This window comes from Elgaria multicarinata, chromosome 6 (assembly GCF_023053635.1).
Source record: "Elgaria multicarinata webbii isolate HBS135686 ecotype San Diego chromosome 6, rElgMul1.1.pri, whole genome shotgun sequence".
Classification (NCBI taxonomy): domain Eukaryota; kingdom Metazoa; phylum Chordata; class Lepidosauria; order Squamata; family Anguidae; genus Elgaria; species Elgaria multicarinata.
The window spans coordinates 11,108,144-11,135,819 of NC_086176.1; the positions used below are offsets into that span (position 1 = coordinate 11,108,144).

At 42.9% G+C, this 27,676-nt stretch overlaps 1 protein-coding gene across 1 annotated transcript in view; it reads left to right on the forward strand.

Annotated features, from left to right (window-relative positions):
- The first annotated feature begins 4,655 nt into the window (after positions 1-4,655).
- Positions 4,656-27,676, forward strand: part of POLR2B (RNA polymerase II subunit B) — a 30,628-nt gene continuing 7,607 nt past the window's right edge. Inside the window, exons 1-18 of the mRNA XM_063129026.1 lie at positions 4,656-4,757; positions 8,007-8,079; positions 9,409-9,559; positions 10,362-10,474; positions 10,666-10,885; positions 11,876-12,034; positions 13,167-13,331; positions 13,542-13,738; positions 15,165-15,284; positions 16,235-16,421; positions 18,047-18,190; positions 18,895-19,034; positions 19,121-19,232; positions 19,793-19,947; positions 22,233-22,431; positions 22,576-22,744; positions 24,248-24,344; positions 27,055-27,146. Coding sequence (XP_062985096.1) covers positions 4,739-4,757; positions 8,007-8,079; positions 9,409-9,559; positions 10,362-10,474; positions 10,666-10,885; positions 11,876-12,034; positions 13,167-13,331; positions 13,542-13,738; positions 15,165-15,284; positions 16,235-16,421; positions 18,047-18,190; positions 18,895-19,034; positions 19,121-19,232; positions 19,793-19,947; positions 22,233-22,431; positions 22,576-22,744; positions 24,248-24,344; positions 27,055-27,146 — 2,512 coding nt within the window. The 5' untranslated portion in view covers positions 4,656-4,738. The remainder of the gene's footprint in view (positions 4,758-8,006; positions 8,080-9,408; positions 9,560-10,361; positions 10,475-10,665; positions 10,886-11,875; positions 12,035-13,166; positions 13,332-13,541; positions 13,739-15,164; positions 15,285-16,234; positions 16,422-18,046; positions 18,191-18,894; positions 19,035-19,120; positions 19,233-19,792; positions 19,948-22,232; positions 22,432-22,575; positions 22,745-24,247; positions 24,345-27,054; positions 27,147-27,676) is intronic.

The window sequence follows — 27,676 nt, forward strand, 5'->3', positions numbered from 1 at the left end:
ACTTCTGACTGAACCCCCCCCACACACACACACACACCGGTTTACTTTGAAGGTTACAGCTTCTTTCGCGTGTGCTTTACGCAGTGCGGTTTACTTCCAAGTAAGCGCTTTATTAAGGGACGGTGTAAAAGCCGGAACAGAACGGAACAGGCCGGAACGACCCCATTATATTAAAAAACCATACCAAAAACAGTGGCATGTGTTAGCAACACTTGGGAACAATAATTTAGGACTAAAACCATTGCAATATTATATCACTATTAACCCCAGAACTCCCAAAACAACATCCGGAACAGAATGGGATGGCCGGAACGGCCACTTCTGAATGAGCGATATCAACCAAACTCACCAGTTATGCATAACTCCATGGCAGGGATGCAAGAAGCCACAAAAAGTGCAAAGAAACTGTGTTCCGATACTCGTTCCGCGCATAGTGCATATTGAGCAAAACGGGCCGGGACAGCAGCTTCCAAGTAAGGTATGTTAACCAAACTCAACAGATGGACATGACTAGGTGGGACACATATAGAAAGCTCCAAAAGTTGCCCTGAAACCACGTTCCGATACTCGTTCCGGGCAAAAGCCCATAATACGCAAAACGGGCTGTAACGGCAGCTTCCCGATGAGATAAGTCAACCAAACTCAACAGATGCACATGACTAGGTGGGACAAATATAAAAAGCTCAAAAAGTTTCTCCGATAACACATTCCGGTACCCGTTCCGGGCAAAAGCCCGTATTGTGCCAAACGAGCCGTAACGGCAGCTTCCAAGTGAGGTAAGCCAACCAAACTCACCAGACGCATATGACAAAGTGGGACAAATATAGAAAGCTCCAAAAGTTGCCACGAAATCACGTTCCGATCCCCGTTCTGGGCAAAAGTCCATATTGTGCAAAACCGGCCGGGACAGCAGCTTCCAAGTGAGGTATGTTAACCAAACTCACCGGACACACATTACTAGGTGAGCCCGATATAATAAGCTCCAAAAATTGCCCCCAAACAACGTTCAGATACCCGTTCCGGGCAAAAGAGCGTATTGCGCAAAACGGGCCGTAACGGCAGCTTCCCGATGAGATAAGTCAACCAAACTCACCAGATGCATATGACAAGCTGGGACAAATATAGAAAGCTCCAAAAGTTGCCCTGGAACCACGTTCAGATACCCGTTCTGGGCAAAAGTCTGTATTATGCAAAACGGGCCGTAACGGCAGCTTCCAAGTGAGGTAAGTCAACCAAACTCACCAGACGCATATGACAAGGTGGGACAAATATAGAAAGCTCCAAAAGTTGCCCCCAAACCACATTCCGATCCCCGTTCCGGGCAAAAGTCCATATTGCGCAAAATGGGCCGTAACGGTAGCTTCCAAGTGAGCTAAGTCAACCAAACTCACCAGATGCACATAACTAGGTGGGACAGATGTAAAAAGCTCCCAAAGTTGCCCCCAAACAACGTTCAGATACCCGTTCCGGGCAAAAGCCCGTATTGTGCCAAACGAGCCGTAACGGCAGCTTCCAAGTGAGGTAAGCCAACCAAACTCACCAGACGCATATGACAAAGTGGGACAAATATAGAAAGCTCCAAAAGTTGCCCTGAAACCACGTTCCGATACTCGTTCTGGGCAAAAGCCCATAATACGCAAAACGGGCCGTAACGGCAGCTTCCCGATGAGATAAGTCAACCAAACTCAACAGATGCACATGACTAGGTGAGCCCGATATAATAAGCTCCAAAAATTGCCCCCAAACAACGTTCAGATACCCGTTCCGGGCAAAAGAGCGTATTGCGCAAAACGGGCCGTAAGGGCAGCTTCCCGATGAGATAAGTCAACCAAACTCACCAGATGCATATGACAAGCTGGGACAAATATAGAAAGCTCCAAAAGTTGCCCTGGAACCACGTTCAGATACCCGTTCTGGGCAAAAGTCTGTATTATGCAAAATGGGCCGTAACGGCAGCTTCCAAGTGAGGTAAGTCAACCAAACTCACCAGACGCATATGACAAGGTGGGACAAATATAGAAAGCTCCAAAAGTTGCCCCCAAACCACGTTCCGATCCCCGTTCTGGGCAAAAGTCCGTATTGTGCAAAATGGGCCGTAACGGTAGCTTCCAAGTGAGGTAAGTCAACCAAACTCACCAGATGCATATGACAAGGTGGGACAAATATAGAAAGCTCCAAAAGTTGCCCCCAAACCACGTTCCGATACCCGTTCCGGGCAAAAGTCCGTATTGCGCAAAATGGGCCGTAACGACAGTTTCCCAATGAGTTAAGTCAATCAAACTCACCAGACGCACATAACTAGGTGGGACAGATGTAGAAACCTCCAAAAGTTGCCCCGAAAACACGTTCTGATACCCGTTTCGGGCAAAAGTCCCTATTGCGCAAAATGGGCCATAACAGCAGCTTCCCAATGTGGTAACTCAACCAAACTCACCAGATGCACATGACAAGGTGGGACAAATATAGAAAGCTCCAAAAGTTGCCCCAAAACCACGTTCCGAGCAAAAGTCCATATTGCGCAAAATGGGCCGTAACGGCAGCTTCCAAGTGAGGTAAATCAACCAAACTCACTAGACACCTATGACAAGGTGGAATATAGAAAGCTCCAAAAGTTGCCCTGAAACCACGTTCCGATCCCCGTTCCGGGCAAAAGTCCATATTGCGCAAAATGGGCCGTAACGACAGCTTCCCAATGAGGTAAATCAAACAAACTCACCAGACGCACATTACTAGGTGGGACAGATATAGAAAGCTCCAAAAGTTGCCCCGAAACCACGTTCCATTACCTGTTCCAGGCAAAAGTCTGTATTGTGAAAATCGGGCCGTAACGGCAGCTTCCAAGTGAGGCAAGTCAACCAAACTCACCAAACACATATAACACTCACCAAGAGGTATCGGAATGTGGTTTGGGGGCAACTTTGGAGATTTTTCTATTTGTCCCACCTTGTCATGTGCGTCTGGTGAGTTTGGTTGACTTACCTCATTGGGAAGCTGCTGTTACAGCCCGTTTTGCGCAATATGGGCTTTTGCCCGGAACGAGTATCGGAACGTGGTTTCGGGGCAACTTTTTGAGCTTTCTATATTCCACCTTGTCATATGCGTCTGGTGAGTTTGGTTGACTTATCTTATCGGGAAGCTGCTGTTATGGCCCGTTTTGCACAATACACTCTTTTGCCCGGAACGGGTATCTGAACGTGGTTTGGGGGCAATTTTTGGAGCATTATATCGGGCTCACCTAGTCATGTGTGTCTGGTGAGTTTGGTTAACATACCTTACTTGGAAGCTGCTGTCCCGGCCTGTTTTGCGCAATATGCACTATGTGCGGAACAGGTATCGGAACGCAGTTTCTTTGCACTTTTTGTGGCTTCTTGCATCCCTGCCATGGAGTTATGCATAACTGGTGAGTTTGGTTGATATCGCTCATTCAGAAGTGGCCGTTCCGGCCATCCCATTCTGTTCCGGATGTTGTTTTGGGAGTTCTGGGGTTAATAGTGATATAATATTGCAATGGTTTTAGTCCTAAATTATTGTTCCCAAGTGTTGCTAACACATGCCACTGTTTTTGGTATGGTTTTTTAATATAATGGGGTCGTTCCGGCCTGTTCCGTTCCGTTCCGGCTTTTACACCGTCCCCTTTATTAATTAATTAATTACATTTCTATACCGCCCAATAGCTGGAGCTCTCTGGGCGGTTCACAAAAATTAAAAACATTCAAAGTATAAACAACAGTATAAAGCCGTAATATAAAATGCAATATAAAAGCTTAACCAGATAAAAACAGCAGCAATGCAAAATTACAAATTTAAAACACCAAGTTAACATTTATTTATTTAGGGTTCAGTAGAAGTGCTGGAGCAGCCCTGCTTCTCTTTAAGTGGCTGGGATGGAGCGTGGCCTGAACAGCCGTCCTTTAGGGGTAAAATGCAGCATCTCACAGATACAAGTCTCCAGTGCAATAGCCTACAGTGCACATATTAATATTAATATTAAGGGAGCTTCGGCTATTGGGCAGTATAAAAATGCAATAAATAAATAAAATAATAAATAAGATACAGATATGCAATAGAACAAGTGCATAGTAGAACATAAACTATTTCAAGTTGCTCGCATTTCCTTCTTGCTGGTCACATGTCTAAACTCCCTGACACCGTCACATGCGTGTCAAAAATCATCAAAGTAAAGGAGATCCCACAGAGCATATTTGGAATTCTAGTCAACCCTCTGAAAAGTGTCCTGGGGCACAATCCCATGGATTCGTAGGCTTCTGTAGGCCCTTTTTCTGTCTAAACATGCCTAATCTCTTTCTCTCTCTTAGTCTAGCTCCATTTCTATACGCCACAACGCACAGGATTGGGGGCGGGGCCTGCGGCGCTTGCGCAATGCGCGCTCAGAGCCCTGATTGGGCCTTCTCACTCGCTGTAATCGAGCCCGCGGCCGAGGAATCGACACACTCGCTGCGTGGGGACTAAACTACGCAGGCGCGAAAGTTCCACCTCGGCCCGTCAGAGCACGTCCCAGCCTTATCTCTATGGGGAACCCAGCAGCCTTCGCGCAACCGTAGTGTGAACGGAAGTGACGCTTTGAAGGGAAAGGAAGTGGCTGGGAAATGTGAGCGGTGCGCAGGCGCGGTTATAATTTTGCGGTTCCGCTTCAGAGCGGCGTTTTCTGCCTTCGTAGTGTCCGCGCGAGTTTCCGACGTTGGGAGTTTGTGCCCTGGCCTGAGGCCCCTTTGTCAAGATGTACGATGCGGATGAAGGTGAGCCCCTACTTAAGGGAGCCGAACGGGATTCAGCCGGTCTCTGGCTGTGGTGTTTGGGTTTTGGGGGGTGGGGGTGTCTGATGACATTCGTCGCTCTTAAAGGTAAACCCATCCGTCGGGAAGGCGCATGAAGTCTCCTCAGCCTGCTTCATAAAGCTACTATTTCTTGAGGGCTCAAAGCCTTTCAACGACACTGGCTCAGTCATCCTTATAACACCTCTGGGTGCAAAAGGGTTTTGCAATGTTGAGGGCTGTGAACGTGTTGGTTTTTTTTAGCAAACATTATTATTATTATTATTATTATTATTATTATTATTATTATTATTATTATTATTATTATATTTATATTTATTTGTATCCCGCCTTTTGCCCAATGCTGGGCCTCAAGGCAGCCTTACAAAGTTTAAAACATATATGGGGTGGGGGGGAAACAAAACCATAAACGTTTAAAATACACAACAAAATTATAAGACATTAACATAGATGGAGGGCCAGATTATTCTCCAAAGGCCTGCTGGAACAAAAAGGTTTTAGCCTGCTTCTGAAAGCCCATCAAGGAGGGAGCCAGTCTCACTTCCCCGGGAAGAGAGTTCCAGAGCTCTGGAACAGCCACCGAGAAGGCCCTCTCCCATGTCCCCACCAAGCGCGCCTGTGAAATGGATTGACCCTCAGAATAATGCTGCACGAAGCAGTACCTTGAACTGTGCAGTTTTCACCACAACCTGATAGAGTGACCATATGGAAAGCAGGACAGGGCTCCGATTCACGAGCAGTATGCCACAGAATACCATCAGCTGCTGGGGGTAGAGGAGGGCTGTTGCCTTCCTGTCCTGCTTGTGGGTTTCTCAGAATAACCCCATGGATCAGTGGGGGGAAACGACCATGGAACTGATAACCTAGGGAGATTCTTACTGCCTCAGATAGCTCCAGTACCTGAGGGTGTAAGCCTATGTGCACCACTTGCTGGGGAACATGGGTGGGAGGGTCCTGTTGCACCATGTCCTGCTTTGTTGGGAGGGGTTTTGTCACACTGTGTGAACAGAGTGCTAGACTAGATGGACCTTCGGTCTGATCCAGCATGGCGCTTCTTATGTTGTTAGTGGGCTCCCCCACACTAGAGGCCTTCAAGAGGCAGCTGGACAGCCATCAGTCAGGTATGCTTTAAGGTGGATTCTTGCACTGAGCAGAGGGTTGGACTTGATGGCCTTAGAGGCCCCTTCCAACTCTATGATTCTATGATTCTACGAGAAGGGAATTTCAGCAGGTGTCCTTTGTATGCATGCAGCACCTGGTAAAATTCCCACTTCATTACAACAGCCTCCAGCGCTGTTAGAAACACTTATAACAGCTGTACTGACATGTCGATCCACAACCCATATATACACACAGAAGTATTTAGTAGCAGTAAATAAATATGATACAGTTTAAGACAGGATTGGAATAATGAATTGGAATGTTCTATTTTGCCTAATCAATGGACTGTTGTTCTAGCATCCGTAACTGAAGCTTCTGTGGATCTTAGGCTACAACTTATTCGGGGGGGGGGGGAATTATTTTGGGTTTATTGGATTCCACAATGCCTTTTCATTAGGGGTCTGTCTAAATTGAACAATTGTTGGAGATGTACGGTAATACATCTAATTCTTCCTTAACTCGCATGTTTTGGCAATGTCTGTAGTCACCCCTTTTGGGGAGGACATTATAATGATAAACTTCACATTGAAACAATCTATAATATGGAACAAAGTGCATGTCCTCCTAAATTACTTACGGGCTTCTTGGAAGTTAACACATGGTCAGTGCAGATGGATCTTCAGGGCCCCCATGACAGCCAAAAAACTTATATTATCATGTTGGAAAGAAAAATGCTCACCTCCATAATGCAACGGGCTGAAGACCTGATAAGACTTTTGAATGGGTGTTACATAGGTGCAATTTGTGAGTGGATAAATACATGGATCTCTGGTGTGCTTTTCTTGAAATCTTTGTATAACTCTCTTCCCCCCCCTTTTTTTTAATGAATGGTACACATGATGAAAAATGATATTCCTATATATGTATTTTTTTTCCCTTTACACGATGTATTTTCTGTTCTGTTTTGTTGATATACACAATAAAAAGGAAAAAAACAGTTAAAGCTTCAGGAGCCCTGCCCTCTTTTGTACCTGGTCACACTAGGCGGGGCTCCTGCAGCTTTAACTGTTGTGATGAAGAGGGGATTTCTCTAGGTGCTGCATGCATACAAATGACACCTGCTGAAATCCCCTTTCTGTACAACTGTTAAAGATACAGGAGCCCTGTCCTCCTTTCCACATGGTCACCCTACTCAACCAGCTTACGGCAGAACTGGGAAAGAGACTCCAGTCTTTCTGTTTAACTATTTAATCTTTCTGTAAGACCCTGTTCGGATGACATGCTAAGCCACAATGGTTAAGAATTTTGAGCTAAATATTATGGCTTCGTGTGTCATGTGAACCACAACTTAGCGTGTCGTGTGAACTGTTCCTAATCATGGTGGCTGCATAACCATGGTTTTAACACGCTCACTAACCATTTGCTGCAAAAGGGTTAGCAGTCTAACCATGGCTTAGCATGTTGTCTGAACATACCCTAAGTCTTTGGTCTGCTTTAGGCAGAGCTGTCTCACAGAGCAGTCAGATACATGTTTACTTGGAAGTAAGTCTCACTGTGTCCAATGGGGCTTACTTTCAGGTAAGTGTCTATAGGATTCTGTTAAGGATTGTGGTAGTATCACAACTAGAGAGGTGAATCATCTTCCTGTGCAAGTAAATTGATGCCATGGCTCAGTGGTAGAACACAGAGACAAATCTTTTGCATGGAGGAACTTGCAGGTCCACTCTCCCCAAAGATCTTGAATAGTAGGCCTGGGAAATACCTCTGTCAGAGATTTTGGAGTGCTGCTGTCATTTTGGATTTATTGGCTGGTGATCTTATGAATAAATACCATATTTCTTTGATTCTAAGATGCCATCGATTGTAAGACACACTAATTTCAGTACCACCAACAGAAAAAAAGCTTTGATTCTAAGAAATAATAAACACACCTGTAATTCTAAGATGCACCCTGTTTTTAGAGATGTTTATAGGGGGGAAAAGTGCATCTTAGAATTGAAGAAATACGGTACTTATTTTTAAGCCACTTAAAATGGATTTTGTGCAAATCTTTTCACGGTAGGGATTAAAGAAGCTACCATTACAGTTATTGGTCTTCCCTTTTTTTGACAGATATGCAATATGATGAGGATGATGATGAAATCACTCCAGATTTGTGGCAAGAAGCATGCTGGATTGTCATCAGGTAACTTTCTAAATTTGTTCCGATCCAGCCAAAGTTGAGGTTACTATATGTTTTTATGCAAAACTAATCCCACTAAGATCAGTAGGAATCACTCCTGAGTAGATGTGCATACGATTACAGCTTTTAAGAAGCTTAACCTGGGCTGTGTACATTGTTTCTTGTCTTAGTATTGACTGTCTGAGTTAAATTGAGATAATAGGATAGCATATAATATTATGCTATTCTAAGACTGCAAATATTTTTCCCCATTTATTTATTTATTTACAATATTTATATACTGCTCCCCATTCAAGAATTTCGGAGTGGTGAAAAATAGTGGTCAAATGTTTATGTTCAAGACAGACTTATTTTGAAAACAATTTTTGTAAACAATTTGCTTATACTTTGACACCACAGTTTCTATGCTGCTTAAAATGGCACAAATGCCTAGAATTACTTTATTCTATAAAAATCAGTACAATGCTAGACATGGCATGAAAGGTTAGCCTTTCACTGTACACTTGATATGAATGCCTCTGTACTCAATTTCAGATGTTTATAGCAGGTTTCATGAAATACCTGAACCTCAATGGTTTTGCACCTCTGTATTTTTAAAATTCATTATGATGACTCTGTGTTCTAGTACATTTATCCCCCACCATGTTTTTACTAAGGACTGCTGCACCTAAATCTCTTGTTCCTTATCTACTGGTGAGGCACCACTGCTTACTTGCTAAATAGTATGAATGGGCAAGAACCACTTGCAGAATGCATAGGGATTGCTTATCTGTAAGTGTAGTTCTTCAAGTGGACCTTTCTGGTCATACTCTTTTCTCCTCCATCACTTGATTTACTCTGCTAGAAGCACATAAGGAGAAAAATCAAACTTTCCCCAGAACTCAGCAGTTGAACATGGAATGAATGCTTTATATGGAGGAGGCCTTTTGACTGATCAATTGCATTATTTGATTTAAAACTTTTTGGTCAGTTAAAAAGGTTACTCATTCATATCAACTGATCAAAAAGAAGTATTTCAACTACTTATAAAAAACGTAGATGGCAATTGCCATCTTAGAAGTTACATTCCTTCACCTGCTTTGTGCAGGACGGAATGCTTCTTCTCAAACTATGTGTGCTACAATACACATGTGAACCTAAAAATGAAGAGAGTGTGCTTTTCCTTTTGGAGCTCTTGGTTTTGCTCATATGCAAATTCAATCAATTGATCGATGTATGAATTTTAGTCAGTCAAATGACAGCTCTTAGTAACAGTCTTTGAAGTACCTCTATTCTGAATGCATTAATGTTATAGTTTGCATTGGTAATTCTCATTATTTAACTCCTTCAAAGCTCCTATTTTGATGAAAAAGGCCTGGTCCGACAGCAGCTGGATTCTTTTGATGAGTTCATTCAGATGTCTGTGCAGAGAATTGTCGAAGATGCTCCACCAATTGATCTACAAGCAGAAGCTCAACATGCTACAGGAGAAGTGGAAGAGCCGGTAAAAGGCAGTCTTGCCAAGTTGTATTTTGTTCAAAGTAAAGTGCAAGTTTTACTTGTGCTCAAGTCAAAGAAATGTGTATCCTGCTAACGAGGGCAGTAATGTACTCTGTACTAAAAAAAATAAAAATAAAGCTGGTGCCCGAGCAATCCAAAATCTGTACCAAGCAAAGGTGAATTCTCTTGTCTGTGTAAATTGAACATAACTTTTGTATTTATGCAAAAGACGAAAATAATTTGTCTGTTGCATAATTCTGCAACTTTGGTATTTTTGCAGAATGTATTCTGATTTTCCTAATTATGAAGAGTATACCATGCCAGGCACTGAAGTTCATTTATTTACTTACACTATTTATGGCAGATGTTTCCATTTAAAAAACTAACCATGGTTGCTTACAATCAGTTGCAAAAAGCAAGCAATATAAAATTAGCAATAAAAACTGACTAAATAAATTAAATTGCAGATAAAGATGCATTAAACATATTCTAGGGAGTGTAATTTTCCAGGGTCTTCCAACTTTTGGGAATTTTATTCATCCTCTCTGGCTTCTAGGATTTCAGCAGGAATTGCGTGCATGTTTCCAAATATCTTTGCAACCATGAAGGTTAGGAACGTTTAAGCAGACGCTGATATTCTCTATTGTATTCTGCATTCAACACCATGATTTGTGCTTTTACTTTATTTTGGCATACATCTAGTCTTGCTAATAACCAAGAAATAAAATGAAGATGATTGAAAAAGCATCTAATTCTCATATTATATAAAATGTCTAATTGAAGCCACGTGTTTTGATTGTTTTCAGCCACGCTATCTTTTGAAATTTGAACAAATTTATCTGTCCAAGCCTACACATTGGGAAAGAGATGGTGCCCCTTCACCTATGATGCCAAATGAAGCCAGGCTGAGAAACCTTACGTAAGAAATATCAATTTCTATCATTAACAACATTATTTGGCGAAATCTTACCAATGAAGTACAATGTAGTACTACAAAAGACCTTTGGTTATATTGATATTGTATAAATTGCCAATTACACGGGGAATACTTGTTTACTATTTAATTAAAATTTTATTTCTCTGAAATGCATGTTAACTTCTCTTTCAAAGGTATTCTGCTCCATTGTATGTGGACATAACTAAGACAGTTATTAAAGAAGGAGAAGACCAGTTGCAGACACAGCATCAAAAAACATTCATAGGAAAAATTCCTATCATGCTGCGATCCACATATTGCCTACTAAATGGCTTAACTGACCGTGATCTTTGTGAATTGAACGAATGCCCCCTAGACCCCGGTGGCTATTTCATTATTAATGGATCAGAAAAGGTAAGGGTCAAGAATTCTCAGGAAGAACTTAAGAGTGCATGTGTTTGCTACCTGGTTGTTTCAGTCTGCTTCGTATGCCTGTCTTCCCTTTTAAGGTTACATCACACTTAAGTGATGTATTTGGACAGGGAAACATTTTTCTCCCTCTTCCATAATACTAGAACTTGGGGTCATCCCAGGAAGCTGATTGGTGGGAGATTCAGGCCAGATAAAAGGAAGTACTTCTTCACACAGTGCATAATTAAACTATGGAATTCGCTACCACAAGTTGTAGTGATGGCCACTAATTTGGACGGCTTTAAAACTGGGTTGGATAAATTGCTGGAGGCAAAGGCTATCAGTGGCTACTAGTCCTGATGGCTATGTGCTACTTCCAGTATCAGAGGCAGTAAGCCTGTACACACCAATTGCTGGGGAACATGGGTGGGAGGTTGCTGTTGCACTGTGTCTTGCTTGTGGGTTCCTGGCCAACAGCTGGATGGTCACCGTGTGAACAGAGTACCGGACTAGTTGGACCTTTGGTCTGATCCAGCATCAGGACTCTTCTTACGGTCTTATTAAAGGAGATGCGAAGAATGAAGTCTCACAGTTCTCACTATTTTCCACCATCCAGCAATCCAAAACACTGGGTTGTTCCTTCAAGGTTTCTAAGGTGGCATAATTTGTGTGGGTGCGTTGTGTTTTTCACAACCATTTTATCTTTAGAACAAACCTGGGAGGGAGGCTAAGCTGGGGGAAAAAGCGACTGCAAAAAAAGTGGCCTGCTTTGTTGCGGAGTGGAGATTTGAATCCAGGCTTCCTTGTGCAAGCGGTGATCTTGGACCAACACTTGCTCTTCCGTAACACCTTCCACTAGTCTCCAACTCAACAATCTCTAATGGCCTGTTTGCTATATTTTAGAAAACCAAAGTTCATCACTGTGTTTAAAATTATAACCATGAACTCTTAAGACAAACATTACCTTTATACTTGCTTATATTCCCTAAATAGGTTCTGATTGCGCAAGAGAAGATGGCTACAAACACTGTGTATGTGTTTGCAAAGAAGGATTCTAAATATGCATACACAGGAGAGTGCCGTTCTTGCCTCGAGAATTCTTCTCGGCCAACAAGTACTATATGGGTTAGCATGCTGGCCAGAGGTGGGCAGGTGAGCGTTTTTCAACAAATACCTAAAATCTGGGGATTGGTACAGGGCAAGGAATCCGCTTAAGGTCTGTAATTCTAAAAGTGAACCCCTTAAAAAGACCTAACCGACTTTTTGTATTGTATTTTGTATTTGGGTTTTTAGATTGTTGGATGTTTTCTTATGTTCTTAATGGTTTTAATTTTTGTGAACCGCCCAGAGAGCTTCGGCTATTGGGCGGTATAGAAATGTAATAAATAAATAAATAAATAAATGAGTGCCTTTCTTACTTCTCCCCTTCCTGTATTATATTTCGTGATTTGGGGGAGCAATGGATTTCTTCCCCATTCTGTTTCCCTCCCAGTCAGTCGAATATTAGCATCAATGCCCCCCTGAATTGCTTGGTGGGGTGAACTTGTAGTATTTTGGCTGTTTGACCCAAATATTTAGTCATTTGATCATAACTAGCTGTACCCGGCATAACATACGCCATTGTAGCATATCTTAAAGTTTATTAATTAAATATTATTTTGCGGGGGCGGGCTGCTTGGAGGCCACCAATACAGCGCCATCTGGCAGACCTAGGGGGGAGGGGGAGCAGGTGTCCCCCTCTCCCCAGGGTTCCTGTCAGCCCTGGGCCGCCCACCCAGCTTGCATGAGATTAGGCTGGGGCCTGGGCTCACAGCAGGCGAGCGGCCTCCCACCCGGCCGCCAAGGGCCCCGACCGTACTTCGCTCATGCTCCGGACCGTGGCGCTATCCCCTTCATGCGGGGGGGGGGGGGGAGCGAAGAGGCAGAAAGGGGGTTAGGATTACCTTGGAAAGCCTGGAGGAGTCGGGCGAGGGGCTTAGCAACCTGCATCAGCTGATGTTACACATTGTTACTGTTGCTTAGCAACCTGTATCAGCTGAAGCCTTTATGGAAACATACCTAAGCGTTTTGTATATATATAGAATAGATTCTGAAAGATGAATTGGGAACTATGTAAATGCTTGTACTGGGATCCTTAGAGTAAAGATTTGTTTTAAAAAGTTATCTCAACTAGAATGTATGGGATATAATATTTGCTTATAACAACAATGTAGTTAAAGCGAATAAACTAATATGTGCTACTTGTGGGCAAAAAAGTTGAAATTTTCTTTTCTTTTATCATTAGGGTGCAAAGAAGAGTGCCATAGGTCAACGCATTGTGGCAACGTTGCCATATATCAAGCAAGAGGTGCCCATCATTATTGTCTTTCGTGCATTAGGATTTGTCTCTGACAGAGACATACTGGAGCATATAATTTATGACTTTGAAGACCCTGAGATGATGGAAATGGTAATGTGCATTGACTTTGCGTTGATTCATGACGTAAAAGAATGTATATTTTTAGAAACATTTTTCTTGTGTTATGAAACCCCAAAACTGGTTGCAGACAGTTTTTGCAAGATCAGTTATGTGTATGTTCATTTCCACTCTCTAACTTCTAAAGTTTTCAGAAAGCTCCTCAAACTTGATAATGTCATGTTTTCTTTGTCCATGTGATAGGTTAAACCTTCTTTGGATGAAGCATTCGTCATCCAGGAACAGAATGTTGCATTGAACTTCATTGGCTCAAGAGGTGCAAAGCCTGGGGTCACGAAAGAGAAAAGAATAAAGTATGCGAAAGAAGTTTTGCAGAAAGAGATGCTTCCACACGTTGGTGTCAGCGACTTCTGTGAAACCAAAAAGGCTTATTTTCTTGGGTATGTAAAGATAAATAATACCATACATGGGGAAACATATTTGTCCATGATTTAGATTAGTGTTAAAATGTGACGCCAGAAGCCCGTAGAAACACTCTCCATTAAAATATATGAAACAATTCTGTTGCAGCTTGCAAGGCAACATTTATAGGTATAAGGGATCCAAACAGTTTTATTTCTAAGAAACATGGGATGCTTTTCCAATACTTGCTCACAATGATGTAATTGCACAACATAATAAAAATTCCACTCTTAGGGTGCAATCTGATGGGGATGGCTGTAAGCCTCCGAACTCAGAGGCCTACAGCCATCCAGTGCAGACTAGGAGGAGCGCAGAGGCAATCTTTGTCTCTATGGTCCTCCAGCTCTGCATTCTGCTAGATGGGCTTTTTGCCCGTCTAGCTGGAGCTCTGCAGAGGAGAAGGGAAGGAGCCCGGAGGATTCTGGGTAAGCCGGCCTCCCCAGTCTCCTACCCTCCCTGTGCACATAACCTCCCTCCTTTCTCTCTTCACAGAGGTCATCTGTATGACCTCAGACAGGCAGCCGGCACAGTTCTTTCCAACCTGATGGTGACCTTGGATCCAGGAATCCAAACTGTCCTTTGGCTCCCTCAAGATGCTGTCTAGAAGCCATTGGATTGCCTTCCCTGTCTCTTAGAAAGGCAAACTGACTTTCCCCTCCTTAAACGTTAATCTGGTAGTATAAGGGACTGAACGTTTATTGCAGGCAAATGAGATATTCTTTATTCTTTTATTTATCGTTACACATTTCTGCCACTCTTTCATCGCTAACAACATTTTGAAAACATATTCCAGAAGTAGTGTTTCCCAATTTGCTTAAATTACTATGTAATATGACTGTACCATAGTGGGAGCACCAGGGCGAATGCCCATGAGTGTAGGCAGCTGGAAGGTTTCGGTCCTGTAGCCAGAGATGCCACTATCCTACCCTAGAGTAAGTTTTAGTGTGGCGAAGGATCTTGATGAACAGGGAAAACTAACTTGCTGACAGTTATTATTATTATTATTATTTATTTATATAGCACCATCAGTGTACATGGTGCTGTACAGATAACACAGTAAATAGCAAGACCCTGCCGCATAGGCTTACAATCTAATAAGGCAAATAGGTTGGCATGTATAGGCTGGGAGCAGCAATGATCCCAGAGCCAAAAAGAGTTAAGTATATTGCCGGTTATTTGAGGGATAGCAACAGAGGCTGGAAAATCACCTTCCAAACATGTGACTGAGATTGTGCTCTATTAGAACCAGGGGGCTTTTGATAGCAGCATTTCATGTAACGGCATGCATGTTCCAAGAGGTCTATTTGGGATATTTGCCTTCATGTGGGATATTTTGCTGATCCATGTGTGTAGTACAAATTGAATGTCCAACTGCCTTTAAATTAACTTCTCTTTGTTCGTTAGGTACATGGTTCATAGGTTATTGCTGGCAGCCTTGGGGAGAAGAGAGTTGGATGACAGAGATCACTATGGCAACAAACGGCTTGACCTTGCAGGACCATTACTTGCTTTCCTGTTCAGAGGGTGAGTGCAGCAAGTTGCTGTGGTTCCTGAATTCTGTCCAATACTGGCTTGGATCCTCAGAAGCACCTGCAGAAGGGGATGGGAGAAAGGTGGCTTTCCTTGCTCCTCCTCCCCCTGGCAAACCTCTCCCCCGCCCCCATGCTTTTCCCAAATGGAGTGGGCTGTGGTGCAGCGAGTCATGTGGGGATCAGCAAAAATCAGGTGGGATGAGGAGAGCATCATGCCTGAATTACATGGGCAGCATCTACGCTACTGCTTTAAAGCGCTTTGTAACTGTTTTGACAACTGTTGGGGCCCAGGACACACTCCATAGACAGTTGTCAAAACTGTTATAAAGCGCTTTAAAGCAGTAGTGTAGATCCGGCCTTGGTTGATTTAACTTAGTTTACGTTAATGTATATGTAGGTGACGGTTAAACCTCTTCTGATAGTTCTGAGTTCCTGGTAGTGTTGTTACAGGGACTGTTTGGCTTTGGGCCCATTGATCTATGTAACTATCTAGTGATCCGAGCTGTGCTGTGATTAGCTGAATATAGTATCATTCTGGATCACCTGATGGAATTCTCATCCCTTCTTTTCAAGGACCAGCTAGGTGCTCTGGATGATACCATGTCCAATTCATTTCTTTCTTACTACCTATGGGGGAGAGCCATGAATGAGCCTGTTCTCATAGTGGCTGAGAGTTCTTCCTAGAATATAATAACTGAACTGCTTGTTTTAAATGAAAATCTTATTTTTATGATACTGAGATGTTTGTTTTCATTGCTGTCACAGACTCGTTCTCAGGCTCCACACCTAAGAATTAGTCAAATTGATATCCGTGTAGCTGAATGTGGCTAGTTTTTTTCCTGGGTTTTGGCCTTTTAAGTTCCAATACTTTATGAGGAGCTTTGTGATGGGAGATGGAGAGCTGTACACGTCTAAATACATTTTCCCTGACTTCTTCAACAGAATGTTTAAGAACTTGCTGAAAGAAGTTAGAATATACGCACAGAAGTTTATTGACAGAGGGAAAGATTTTAACTTGGAGTTGGCCATCAAAACTCGGATTATATCAGATGGTTTGAAATACTCATTAGCTACAGGGAACTGGGGAGACCAGAAGAAAGCTCACCAGGCCAGAGCTGGAGTATCACAAGTAGGTGTTTGTAGGTCTCGTGGAGTTGTACGTTTTCTCAGGTAAATATGATATTTGAATTTAGGCTCTCTAACTATGGTTTTCATAGAATCCTGTTAGAGAGCTACAACCAGCTAGAGCAGCCTTCCTCAACCTGGGGCGCTCCAGATGTGTTGGACTACAACTCCCAGAATGCCCCAGCTGGCTGGGGCATTCTGGGAGATGCAGTCCAACACATCTGGAGCGCCCCAGGTTGAGGAAGGCTGAGCTAGAGAGTGATAATGGTTTGTGTGTTTGTGTGTGTTTTCTAATCCACAGCAACCGTTCTCTTTGCTTGAGTTCCCCTTCCAGGGGCCTCAGCTTCTCAGCTCTTGACACACAGCGCTTCCCTTTGCCAGCAGCTCAGTCCCTTCTGTTCTTAAGCACTCATTTCCCTCATCCAAACTGGCCTTACACCTGCACTCTCCTTGGTAGCAGCTGCACACTGTGTCCTTTCCTTTCCCCTCAGTAGTTTAAACTACAGGGTGGATAAAAATCAATGATTTCTTTAAAAGTTTGTTTGTTTTATTTAAATCGGATTTTTTTTTAATAAAATGCTTTTTGAGGAAAAATCTATCTAAAGATAACTTTTCTATTTAAGATACATTATAGTCCAAAGGTTATTCATCATGAAATAAGGATTCGTTTTTAATTATGTAGCATGAGACTGTATATTCATGCAATGTTTACATTTTTTGGTAAATGAATTCCATTAATCCATTCACGTCATGCTCTTCCAGAGGTTTCTGTGAGATTATTGGGCATTTTTTTCTGTCTAGAAGATACTATCACAGCTGCTTGGTTTTACTCAAAACTGAATTTGTGTCTGCAGAGATCACAATCCCATTGTTCCTTTGCAAATCTATGTACACAGAATCAACCTTTTACCTCTTAAGTGCTAAGTTTCAAAAAATTCAATGAATAGAGCACTTTTGGGGAGGGGGGAAGTCACATGATTAAATCAAGTCTTTCTGAGTAGTGATTTAAATCAAATCCACCCCGATTAGCATTGCATAATATGACAGAAGTTCAGCCAATTTAAGGATGGGAGGGCACAGGACACAACCAGGTTTTCATCCCATTGGACAGAGCCTTTGGGTTAATCGAGGCCCCAGTTTCCTTAGATGTTCCTGTGATACCTCCATGTTGTACCTCATAGTTGAGACTACCAGGATTATTTTGATTTCTTTATTGATGCTCAAGGAATTAGTTAGAATATTCCTTTTAATGTTTGTGATCACGATAGAACTTATCTGGGAGAGTGAAACTTATCTGGGCAGTGAGAACTTAATTTAATTGGAGAATTGAAGCATTCTTATATGGGGTGTCCAAATATTTCTCCTACAAGGAACTAATCAGATCTACACTTGCTTAGCTGCACCACCAGTTGCTCTCTAGCCATTCACGGGGTCCGGATTGAACTCATTTTACCTTAGTAAAATGTAACACTCAAGTTACCTCTGATAGATGTTGCATGTGTATGTGCGTTGATTTTAACGTAATTCTTGCTTTAAGTAACTGAATATTTAGTTCTGGGTGGTATTGTCAAGATCTAGATTACGTATCTCATGAGCAGGCCTAAATGTATTTTGCTGCATCTTTTGAAGGTATTGAACCGTCTCACTTTTGCATCTACGCTTTCGCACTTGCGTCGCCTGAATTCTCCTATTGGTAGAGATGGTAAATTAGCAAAGCCCAGGCAGCTGCACAACACCTTGTGGGGAATGGTCTGCCCTGCGGAAACTCCAGAGGTAATGCGCTGATTGCATTGGAATAAGTGTACAGCTTCTGTATTTTTCATCCATATCCTTTTCTTTTTGCAATGGCAGCGTGTTTCATTTTTAGACTTTATAATGAAATGTGATAATTTGAAAACAACTGATTTAGGGAAACGTATTCTATTCTTGAAAACTTACCGGGGTTCTTCAGTGTGAAGATCAGTAATGGCAGGTAAGCTTCCATGAAAACACCTTGGCCGTCGCTACCCTTTCTCCCCTGCAATAGATGGTGGAGTACTGAGCAGGTTTTAGGATATATTCCCAGTTTAGGCAGGCCCTGGCCAGTACTGCCTGTGAACTTTGTGTATATCCTAGAACAAAGATGAACAGATGGTAAATCTCCAGATGTTGGGAACTTTATCTACCAGAAGCCTCTCCCAATATGACCAATGATCAGGACTGCTGGGAGTTGAAGTCGAAAATATCTAGAGATCTACTTTTTGCCCACCCCTGTCCTAGAACGTGCCCCAGGATCCTTTGCCTGTCATGGAGCTGCTGTATGAGCAGAGTTCCTTAGTAGAAAAGTCAACATCGACAGTCCAGAAAGACAATGTTTGCAAGCCTTTCCTAAACAATGCTTTGTCTTGGATAATTTGTGCCTTATGAATCTCGTGTAGTCTGTGCAGGATCTTGAAGAGCTGCAGATGTGAAAAATAAATGATTCCATGTGTTCTTAGGGTCATGCCGTAGGGCTTGTGAAGAATCTAGCTCTAATGGCCTACATCTCTGTGGGGTCTCAGCCATCCCCAATTCTGGAATTTTTAGAAGAATGGAGTATGGAAAACCTGGAAGAAATCTCTCCAGCAGCAATCGCAGAGTAAGTATAAAAGGAGGTTGAAACTTGGTAACTTCCACATAGCTCAATCTGGGACAACATTCTCACAACGTCTTCCTTTTCTGAAGTGCCACAAAGATCTTTGTGAATGGCTGCTGGGTTGGAATACACAAAGACCCGGAACAGCTTATGAACACACTGAGGAAATTGCGGCGTCAGATGGACATCATTGTATCAGAGGTAAATCTTGGGTTATAATTCTATCTCTGCAAGGTGGAATGCAGTAAATGCAATCATATGGCCCTTGGCAAGCATCCCATGGACCATAGGATGGTTCGGATTCTCCCTTCCAAGGTCATAGACACAGTGCTCCTACCTTGGAAGGGAGAGTAAGAAATCCGTGCCCCCTGCCCCCCCTTTGCAGTCGATGCAGAGAGAACCTTCCCTCTCCCTCTGAAGCACTCTCGCTAGTCAGACTAAAATGCCCATCTAACAAAAATTCAAAGATCGGAGGATCAGGAGGCAAGGATCTCCTCTGCCACTCATCCCACCCTACAGACATAGGAATCTCGGAAGCCTCTGTTTTCAGGGGCTTCGAAGCAGCAAGGGCAGAATCCATAGGATTGCGACTTCACTGTATTTGAAGTAGAGATTGCTGATCTCGGATCACTGGCCAAATCCATTTACAAAAAATAAGTGGCCAGTTTAAACACTTTCTGTTGCCTGCTGTTTGCTGTTAGGAATTTTTTGTCAGTGTTCAGTTCCACTGCTGTTTCTGAGATGGTATTTGCTCATGCCAGGTGTCCATGATCAGGGATATCAGGGAGCGAGAAATCCGCATTTATACTGATGCCGGCAGGATTTGTCGCCCACTTCTAATTGTGGAAAAACAAAAGTTGCTGCTCAAGAAGAGGCATATTGACCAACTGAAAGAGCGTGAATATAACAACTACAGGTAGGCAACTCTCCAAACCGTTTCTAATCCCATTCTATTCCTTCCAAGAGAATATGCATATTTCTCTTTCCTACTTCTCTTTCAGCATTAGGGGGAAGGTAATCTTCACGGTAGAGGAGGCACTTGATGCATCACCATCTGGAGAGGTTACTTGCCAGTGGAAGTGCATTGCCAAACAAGTGCGCCTCCTGCAGACAACTGTGTGCTTCTATAGTGTGTACAAATGCGCAATGGCTTAGAAACCAGGTCTGTGTTATTGGTTGCCTAAGCCAGGATCAGCCCAGTCATATGAGAGACTGAAGGACCCTCACTTGAAGTGTGATTTAAGGGATGGCAAACATGTTGTCCTGAACGTTTTGCCTTGAGTCTAACCTGAACAGGTTGTCCGTTGCAATGGTAGCAAAGCAGCTCCCAAGATGGCATTGGGCATGTCCTAGAGCAGCCTTCCTCAACCTGGGGCGCTCCAGATGTGTTGGACTACAACTCCCAGAATGCCCCAGCCTGCTGGCTGGGGCATTCTGGGAGATGCAGTCCAACACATCTGGAGCACCCCAGGTTGAGGAAGGCTGTCCTAGAGTGACTTCTGTGGCACAGCCTGAGTACTGTTTTGTCAAAATGGCGTACCTTAAGCAGTTCCTGGCACTATCTTGGAGGTGCTTCTCATGTTTGTGGCAGAAGTCGGCTAACCAGATAGGCTGTAGAGGAGGAGGCTGATGAGGAGAAACGTGTAATGTACCTCTTGGATCTCAGAACAAGTGGAAAGCTTAAGCGGCTGGTATTGCTCTATTGAATTGTTGGCTGTGTTAGCTATCTTTTTTATTCTTACCCAAAACAACAGCTGAGGCACTATTCAGCAGCCCAAATCAAAATGTATTGATTCAGTAATCACCCTGTTACAAAGCGAACTAAGTACTGCTAGGTATTTGCCCTATCCCTTGAGTTTGAAGCTATGTTTCTGGGAGGGCGGATTCCTTTATCCAGATTCTCTAGGGATAAATATATACCATCTTGAAAATGCAGACTATCAAAGGCTCTCTAGTTCTAAATACAGTGTTTATTCTATTTTTGCTATGTGAAGTCAGTATCTACTGTCTATAGCCCAAAGTTGTTTCAGTGTTAGGTTTCTTTTGGACATCAGGGTATTTTCAAGGCGAGAAGGGTGGATTTCATGGAGAAATGGCTGATTCCATGTACTAGCCTGCCAAAAGAGTTAAGAACAAGAAGATTCATACTGGATCAGGCCAAGGGTCTGTTCACACAGTGGCCAACCGGTTGTCTGTGGGAAGCCCACAGTCAGAACATGAGTGCAATAGAACCTACCTGCTTGTGTTCCCCAGCCAGTGATATTGAGAGGCGTACTGCCTCTGTTAGTGGAGGTAGCATAGAGCCATCATACGTGGTAGCCATTCATAGCTTATTCTCCAAGAATTTGTCTAATCTCCTTTTAAAGCCATCCAAATTGGTGTCAATTAGTATATTTTGTAGTAGCAAATTCCATAGTTTAACTATACGTTCTGTGAAGAAGGTGGCTGCCAATGGATTGGAGGACTCGGGAGGTAGAGGAAGCTTAGAAAGGGCCCTGAATTGTAAATTTTTGAAGTTCCCTGGTCTCTGTGTTCTAATGAGATAAACATAGACAGCAAAGTACTGAGGGGCTGGGTTACATAAGTAAATACAATTAATTAAGAGAGAAGCAAAGTATGTGTAGTTTCATCTCAATATGTTTTTATGCATGTTTATTTATTTATTTATTACATTTTTATACCGCCCAATAGCCGAAGCTCTCTGGGCGGTTCACAAAAATTAAAACCATGAAGAACATAATAAAGCAACCAACAGGTTAAAAACACAAATACAAAATACAGTATCAAAAGCACAACCAGGATAAAACCACGCAGCAGAAGTTGATATAAGATTAAAATACAGAATTAAAACAGTAAAATTTAAATGTAAGTTAAAATTAGTTGTTAAAATGCTGAGAGAATAAAAAGGTCTTCAGCTGGCGACGAAAGGAATACAGTGTAGGCTCCAGGCGGACCTCTCTGGGGAGCTCATTCCACAGCCGTGGACATGAGATGTGCACAAATCTCTCTCTTCAATAGTCCTTTTTTGTTTTATTAAAACTAAATTATATGCAGCTTCTCAGCGCTCAGCATGAGACACAAACTTGTTCTAGGATTTCTGAACAGTTTGCAGTTGCATTAATAAAAAGTTGCAAATGAGCAATGCATGCTTGATATCAAATCAGTTTTTGGCCCCTGAAATAATTGTGGTGTTTTGTTTAGCTGGCAGGATCTGGTAGCCAGTGGTGTAGTAGAATATATTGACACCCTAGAAGAGGAGACTGTTATGCTTGCTATGACTCCGGATGACTTGCAGGAGAAAGGTGTTGCATACTGTTCAACTTACACGCACTGTGAGATTCACCCATCTATGATCCTCGGAGTCTGCGCGTCTATTATCCCATTTCCAGATCACAACCAGGTTTGGAGGATTTTGTTTTACAGCTGATGTAAAAGCTTACAATGACACTCTGGTAGAATATGTCATCTTTTATTTATACATATATTTTAAAATGCATGAAGTTTTTTTTTCTTCCCAACACTGTTTCTTCTTTTACCATCATAGTCTCCTAGGAACACGTATCAGTCTGCTATGGGCAAACAGGCTATGGGAGTCTACATCACCAATTTCCATGTTCGTATGGACACACTGGCCCATGTGCTATATTATCCTCAGAAACCCCTTGTGACGACGCGCTCCATGGAATACCTGAGATTCAGAGAATTGCCAGCAGGTATGTTTGCAAGTTGCTAAGTAGTGTATAGAAACCTGGTCACCAGGAGGGCTACTCTGAGTAGTAAGGCTCAGTTGTCACCTCTTAAAGTGACCTGCGGGCAGATCTTTTGGTGGACAGACTCCATTTTCCCCAGACCTCTTCAGTTTGGGATTGGCAGTAAGGGGGCTGAGTGCACCTTTGAGGGCCCAGAACCTCCAGTTTTTCATCTTAAGTGTTAAAGCTTCAAAAGTACCAACAGCAAATGATCACTGATATGTTTTATGGGATGCTGTGGTTGAGATCTAGGCAATAATGGCTGGAGTTACTCAGCTGGTGTTTTGATTACAGCGATTTTAAGACCTTTAACTTTGGTAGTGGGAGAAAGTTTATTAAGCTCTCTGCAGTTTTGAATCTCAACAAGATTAAGAGTGTTCCTCTTTTTGCTTTAATTTAAGATTAGTTTTGTCACTTGTCTCAAGCCTCCACCATGGCAGGAATAACAGAAACTGAACAGGTTTGCCATGAACCGTAAATCAAGCTTTTATTAAGATAGTTATTTAAACAAAAGCGTAACAGCAGTCTGTGCAAGCTAGAGAGAAAATGTGTTACAATTATGCCTCATTTTGGGAAGGTGACGGGCAGGCTTTGTTCCACCTGGGGAATAGTGACATTTGTAGGCTCCCAGAAGTCATTGCTGTGCAGCAGAACATACGCTGGTGCAAAAGGGCAGATCTTCAGGGAGGGTATTTTGAAGTACTGGTAGTTTTTCTGTGTTTCAATATGTCCCTGTCTATCTGTTCTGACACAAGAACTGTGTCATCTTCAGCTATATTCCAGATAGCACGGAATGTATCTAAAATGTATCTTTGCGATCTGTTCCATAGGTGTGGTGTGATTGTTTGATATCTGATATGTGTGTCTTCTGACATACAACTATAGTGTAGTCGTGATTATCAACTGGAATCAGTGTTCCCTTAGGTACATTCGTCATGGTAATCTATTTTGTCCATGTCAATCTTCTGAGAGTTTGTTACTGGTTGTACTTCAGCGTGAATTTCCTTATCTTTTGCTAAGATATTACTGGTTGTTTTCCAGCATTTAGCAAGCCTAAGGTATTTCTAGAGTTCAAGCTGTGACCTAATTATCCAGACCAGAAATGTGGTTTATTAGGCTCAGGATGGTCCATTAAAGATGGATCATCTTCTAACAAGAGCACAGTCATAGTCATTTGCTCTGAGTGTGGTAACAGAAAGCCAGTGTTTGGAATTGATGGGCGAGAGGAACATTTGAGTTGGGAGAACATATGACATTGCAAAGAAGGTCCATGGCAGCTCCACACTGGGGTTATGAGGTTCTGCTTCAACAGTGATGCTGCCAAGCTCTTCCACAAGGGGACACTGCATGTGTTTGTGAAAGAATTTCAATATAACGGCATACATTTGTCCCATTGTAAATATATCCATGCAAGAGTCAGGTATGTGTGTCTGCTGTGCTTGATGCATGTTCTTGAATCCCTCATAGGCATCAACTCTATTGTGGCCATAGCTTCATATACTGGATATAATCAAGAGGACTCTGTAATTATGAACCGTTCTGCTGTTGATAGAGGCTTTTTCAGGTCTGGCTTTCTAAATTCTTAAATCTTATAAATCCTTAAAAATCGAATTAAAATACTTTACATGCTGCCTTGAATTGTGCCTTTTGGAAAGGAAGTTCATTGTTGTAGGCCGGTGGCTTTCAAGTTTTCTTCTTCCTTGACACACTCCTTGCACTGTGCCTGCTAAGGATCCACCCTGTATGTTGCAGATGGTGTATGGGGATATATTGCAGGAGGCACGCTTTGCAGGCTGCTGGCTGGGCCTGTTAGGCCTCCTCATTGCAAACTGAGAGTACATCCTAGACAGCGATCACCTCTTTTCTGCAACTGCATGTTTCAGGGCAGCCTTCTCCTACCTGATTATTATTATTATTATTTATTTATATAGCGCCATCAATGTACATGGTGCTGTACAGAGTAAAACAGTAATAGCAGGACCCTGCCGCATAGGCTTACAATCTAATAAAATCATAGTAAAACAATAAGGAGGGGAAGAGAATGCAAACAGGTACAGGTAGGGTAAGCAGGCACAGGGTAGGGTAAAACTAACAGTAGAAAGTAACAGTAGAAGTCTGCACAACATCAAGTTTTAAAAGCTTTAGGAAAAAGAAAAGTTTTTAGTTGAGCTTTAAAAGCTGCGATTGAACTTGTAGTTCTCAGATGTTCTGGAAGAGCGTTCCAGGCGTAAGGGGCAGCAGACGAAAATGGACGAAGCCGAGCAAGGGAAGTAGAGGCCCTTGGGCAGGCGAGAAACATGGCATCAGAGGAGCGAAGAGCACGAGGGGGGCAATAGTGTGAGATGAGAGAGGAGAGATAGGAAGGAGCTAGACCGTGAAAAGCTTTGAAGGTTAACAGGAGAAGTTTATATTGGATTCTGAAGTGAATTGGAAGCCAATGAAGAGATTTCAGAAGCGGAGTAACATGGTCGGAGCGGCGAGCCAAGAAGATGATCTTTGCGGCAGAGTGATGAACAGAAACCAACGGACTGATGTGAGAAGAAGGAAGGCCAGAGAGAAGAAGGTTGCAGTACTCCAACCGTGAAATAACCAGCGCCTGAACAAGCGTCTTGGCAGAAGAGACAGACAAAAATGATAGAATCCTGGCAATATTATACAGGAAGAAACGACAAGATTTAGCTACTGCCTCAATATGAGGAATAAAGGAGAGAGAGGAGTCGAAGATAAAGCCAAGGCTACGAGCTTCCTTGACCGGAGTAAGCGTGACATCGTTGACAGTAAGAGAGAATGAGAGATGAGGAGAAGGTTTAGGAGGACAAACAAGCATCAGCCCCAGCCAGCATGCACAGTGGTCAGGTATTCTGGGAGTTGTAGTCCAAAACAGCCAGAGGGCACCAGGCTGAGGAAGGCTGTTGTAGAGGAAGATCAGCAATTGCACACATGCTGCTTTACCATTGGAATATTTGTCTGCTACTACTGCTTTTTCCTGATACCCTTCTGAGGAAGTCAGAGCCCCCCAGATCACACTTCGGAAACCACTATTATAGGTGAAAAAACTAACTTGAGAGCAAAAGTATGTAAAGATCGTTGCTAATGTTTCATCTTCTTGACTTGCTGCTTGGGTGTTGTTGTGTGAGTTTATGACTGGGTTTGGACAACACAATAGTCAACATTGATTAATTAGTCCACTGTTGATTATTGTGTCGTCTGTCGAGCCTTTTCCACACAACTGCTGGTTATTTTCCAGAAATAACCAATGCAAATAATCAAGGGTGTGCAGAGTTGACTATCTTCACAATCGTTGATTATTGTTTCGTGTGGCGGGCTCCATTGACTATTTCATGTGCCTACAGAGAAACCTTGGTTGCTCTTGCCAAGCAGGGCTCTATAGGCATGAGTCAACCGTCCCGGGATGTGTGTGTGGAGCAACTGATCATGTCTTCCCTGGGGGGGGGGGCACTGCGATATGCAGTTCCCCATGTGTTCCCAGGGACATACACATCCCGTCCCTGGGTGGGGCAGGGCAGCAGAAGCATCTCTCCTGTTTCTGACAGCTTCAGGAGAGATCCTTGTGGCAGTGGCCTCCCCTTCTCCACGAAGAACGAGCAGTCAGCGGTGCAAGGATCTCCCCTGCAGCTGTCATGAGCACAAGGGATGCTTCCGCCCACCCACCCCTCTCCCCATTCGCAACAAGAGAAGGAGGGATGGGACACACAAGCACCCCTCCTGCTGCCACAAAGGATCTGTCCCTATTAAATGGGTAGTTCTTCCGGTAGATGGATATAAGTGTGACAAAAACATGCTTGCTGCATGAGGCCGAGGAGATCTATTTTTACCAGTGCAGTTGGCCTTCCCAATTCTCAGCAGACAGGTTGCTCCCATCTCATTGCAGGTAATGCAAATGGGGGCTTTTGGGTGTTATTTGTAAGCCCCCCTGTCAGCAGCCAATTTTCCTGAAAGCCCTATTTGAGAAGACAGTAAGATGTGCTCAGCTAGTGCTGCTTCTATCCCCTAAAGTTCTGTTGCCATAAATGCCATTTTCTGCATATTATTTTAGCCTATAGTTTGGCTGTGGAAGTGGATTTGACCCACGGCTTCCAGTTGCTGAATGATTTAGCACAGTTCCACTTACTTAAATGCCAGCACCCTTTCCCACCCCCCTGCTTCTTTGCTATAGTGAGGCCTGTTAGCTCATGCCCAGATGTCACATCATCTAAAGTGGAAGAATGCTGTTGGACTTGGAGCTAATGGTACCTCAATTTCCCCCTGAACAGATCTGTGTTCTATCGTTCTTACAAAGAGCAGGAGTCCAAGAAAGGAATCCAAGAAGAAGTGTTTGAGAAGCCTACTCGTGAAACCTGTCAGGGTAAGAACAAACAGGAGTTGCCTAGGTGGCTGCTCAGTAATAGAACACTGCAAGTTTGATTCCTTTCTGCTCTTATAAATTGGAGAGAACACCGTAACTTCCCACTCTGTTCTTGCACATTAGATACATTCAGACCATCACATCTTGGCTTGTTATCCCAATGCAGCTGCTTTGCACAAACCCACAAGGAAGCCAAGAGCTCTTCAGTTAAGCTGAAGTTTCCCATTATATCCAAACTAGGAAATAACGGTTAACAGCTTCTGAACAAACCAGGATATGACGTCTTCTTGAAACCGTGACTTCAGTGACATGCTAAACCTGTGTTTGTGTTTAAAAGTTACCTTGCATATCTAGTCAGCAGCACAAGCAGTTGCAGGGGATGTAATAAATAATTTGGTTCTTTTGCATGCATGCATGCATGCATACATATAGCTTTGCTGGATTATGGTTATAAAGAACATGCAGAATCAGGATTTGAATTCAAAACCTTCCACAGAGTAGCCTTAAGAAATGTGGATGTCTTCAGTACA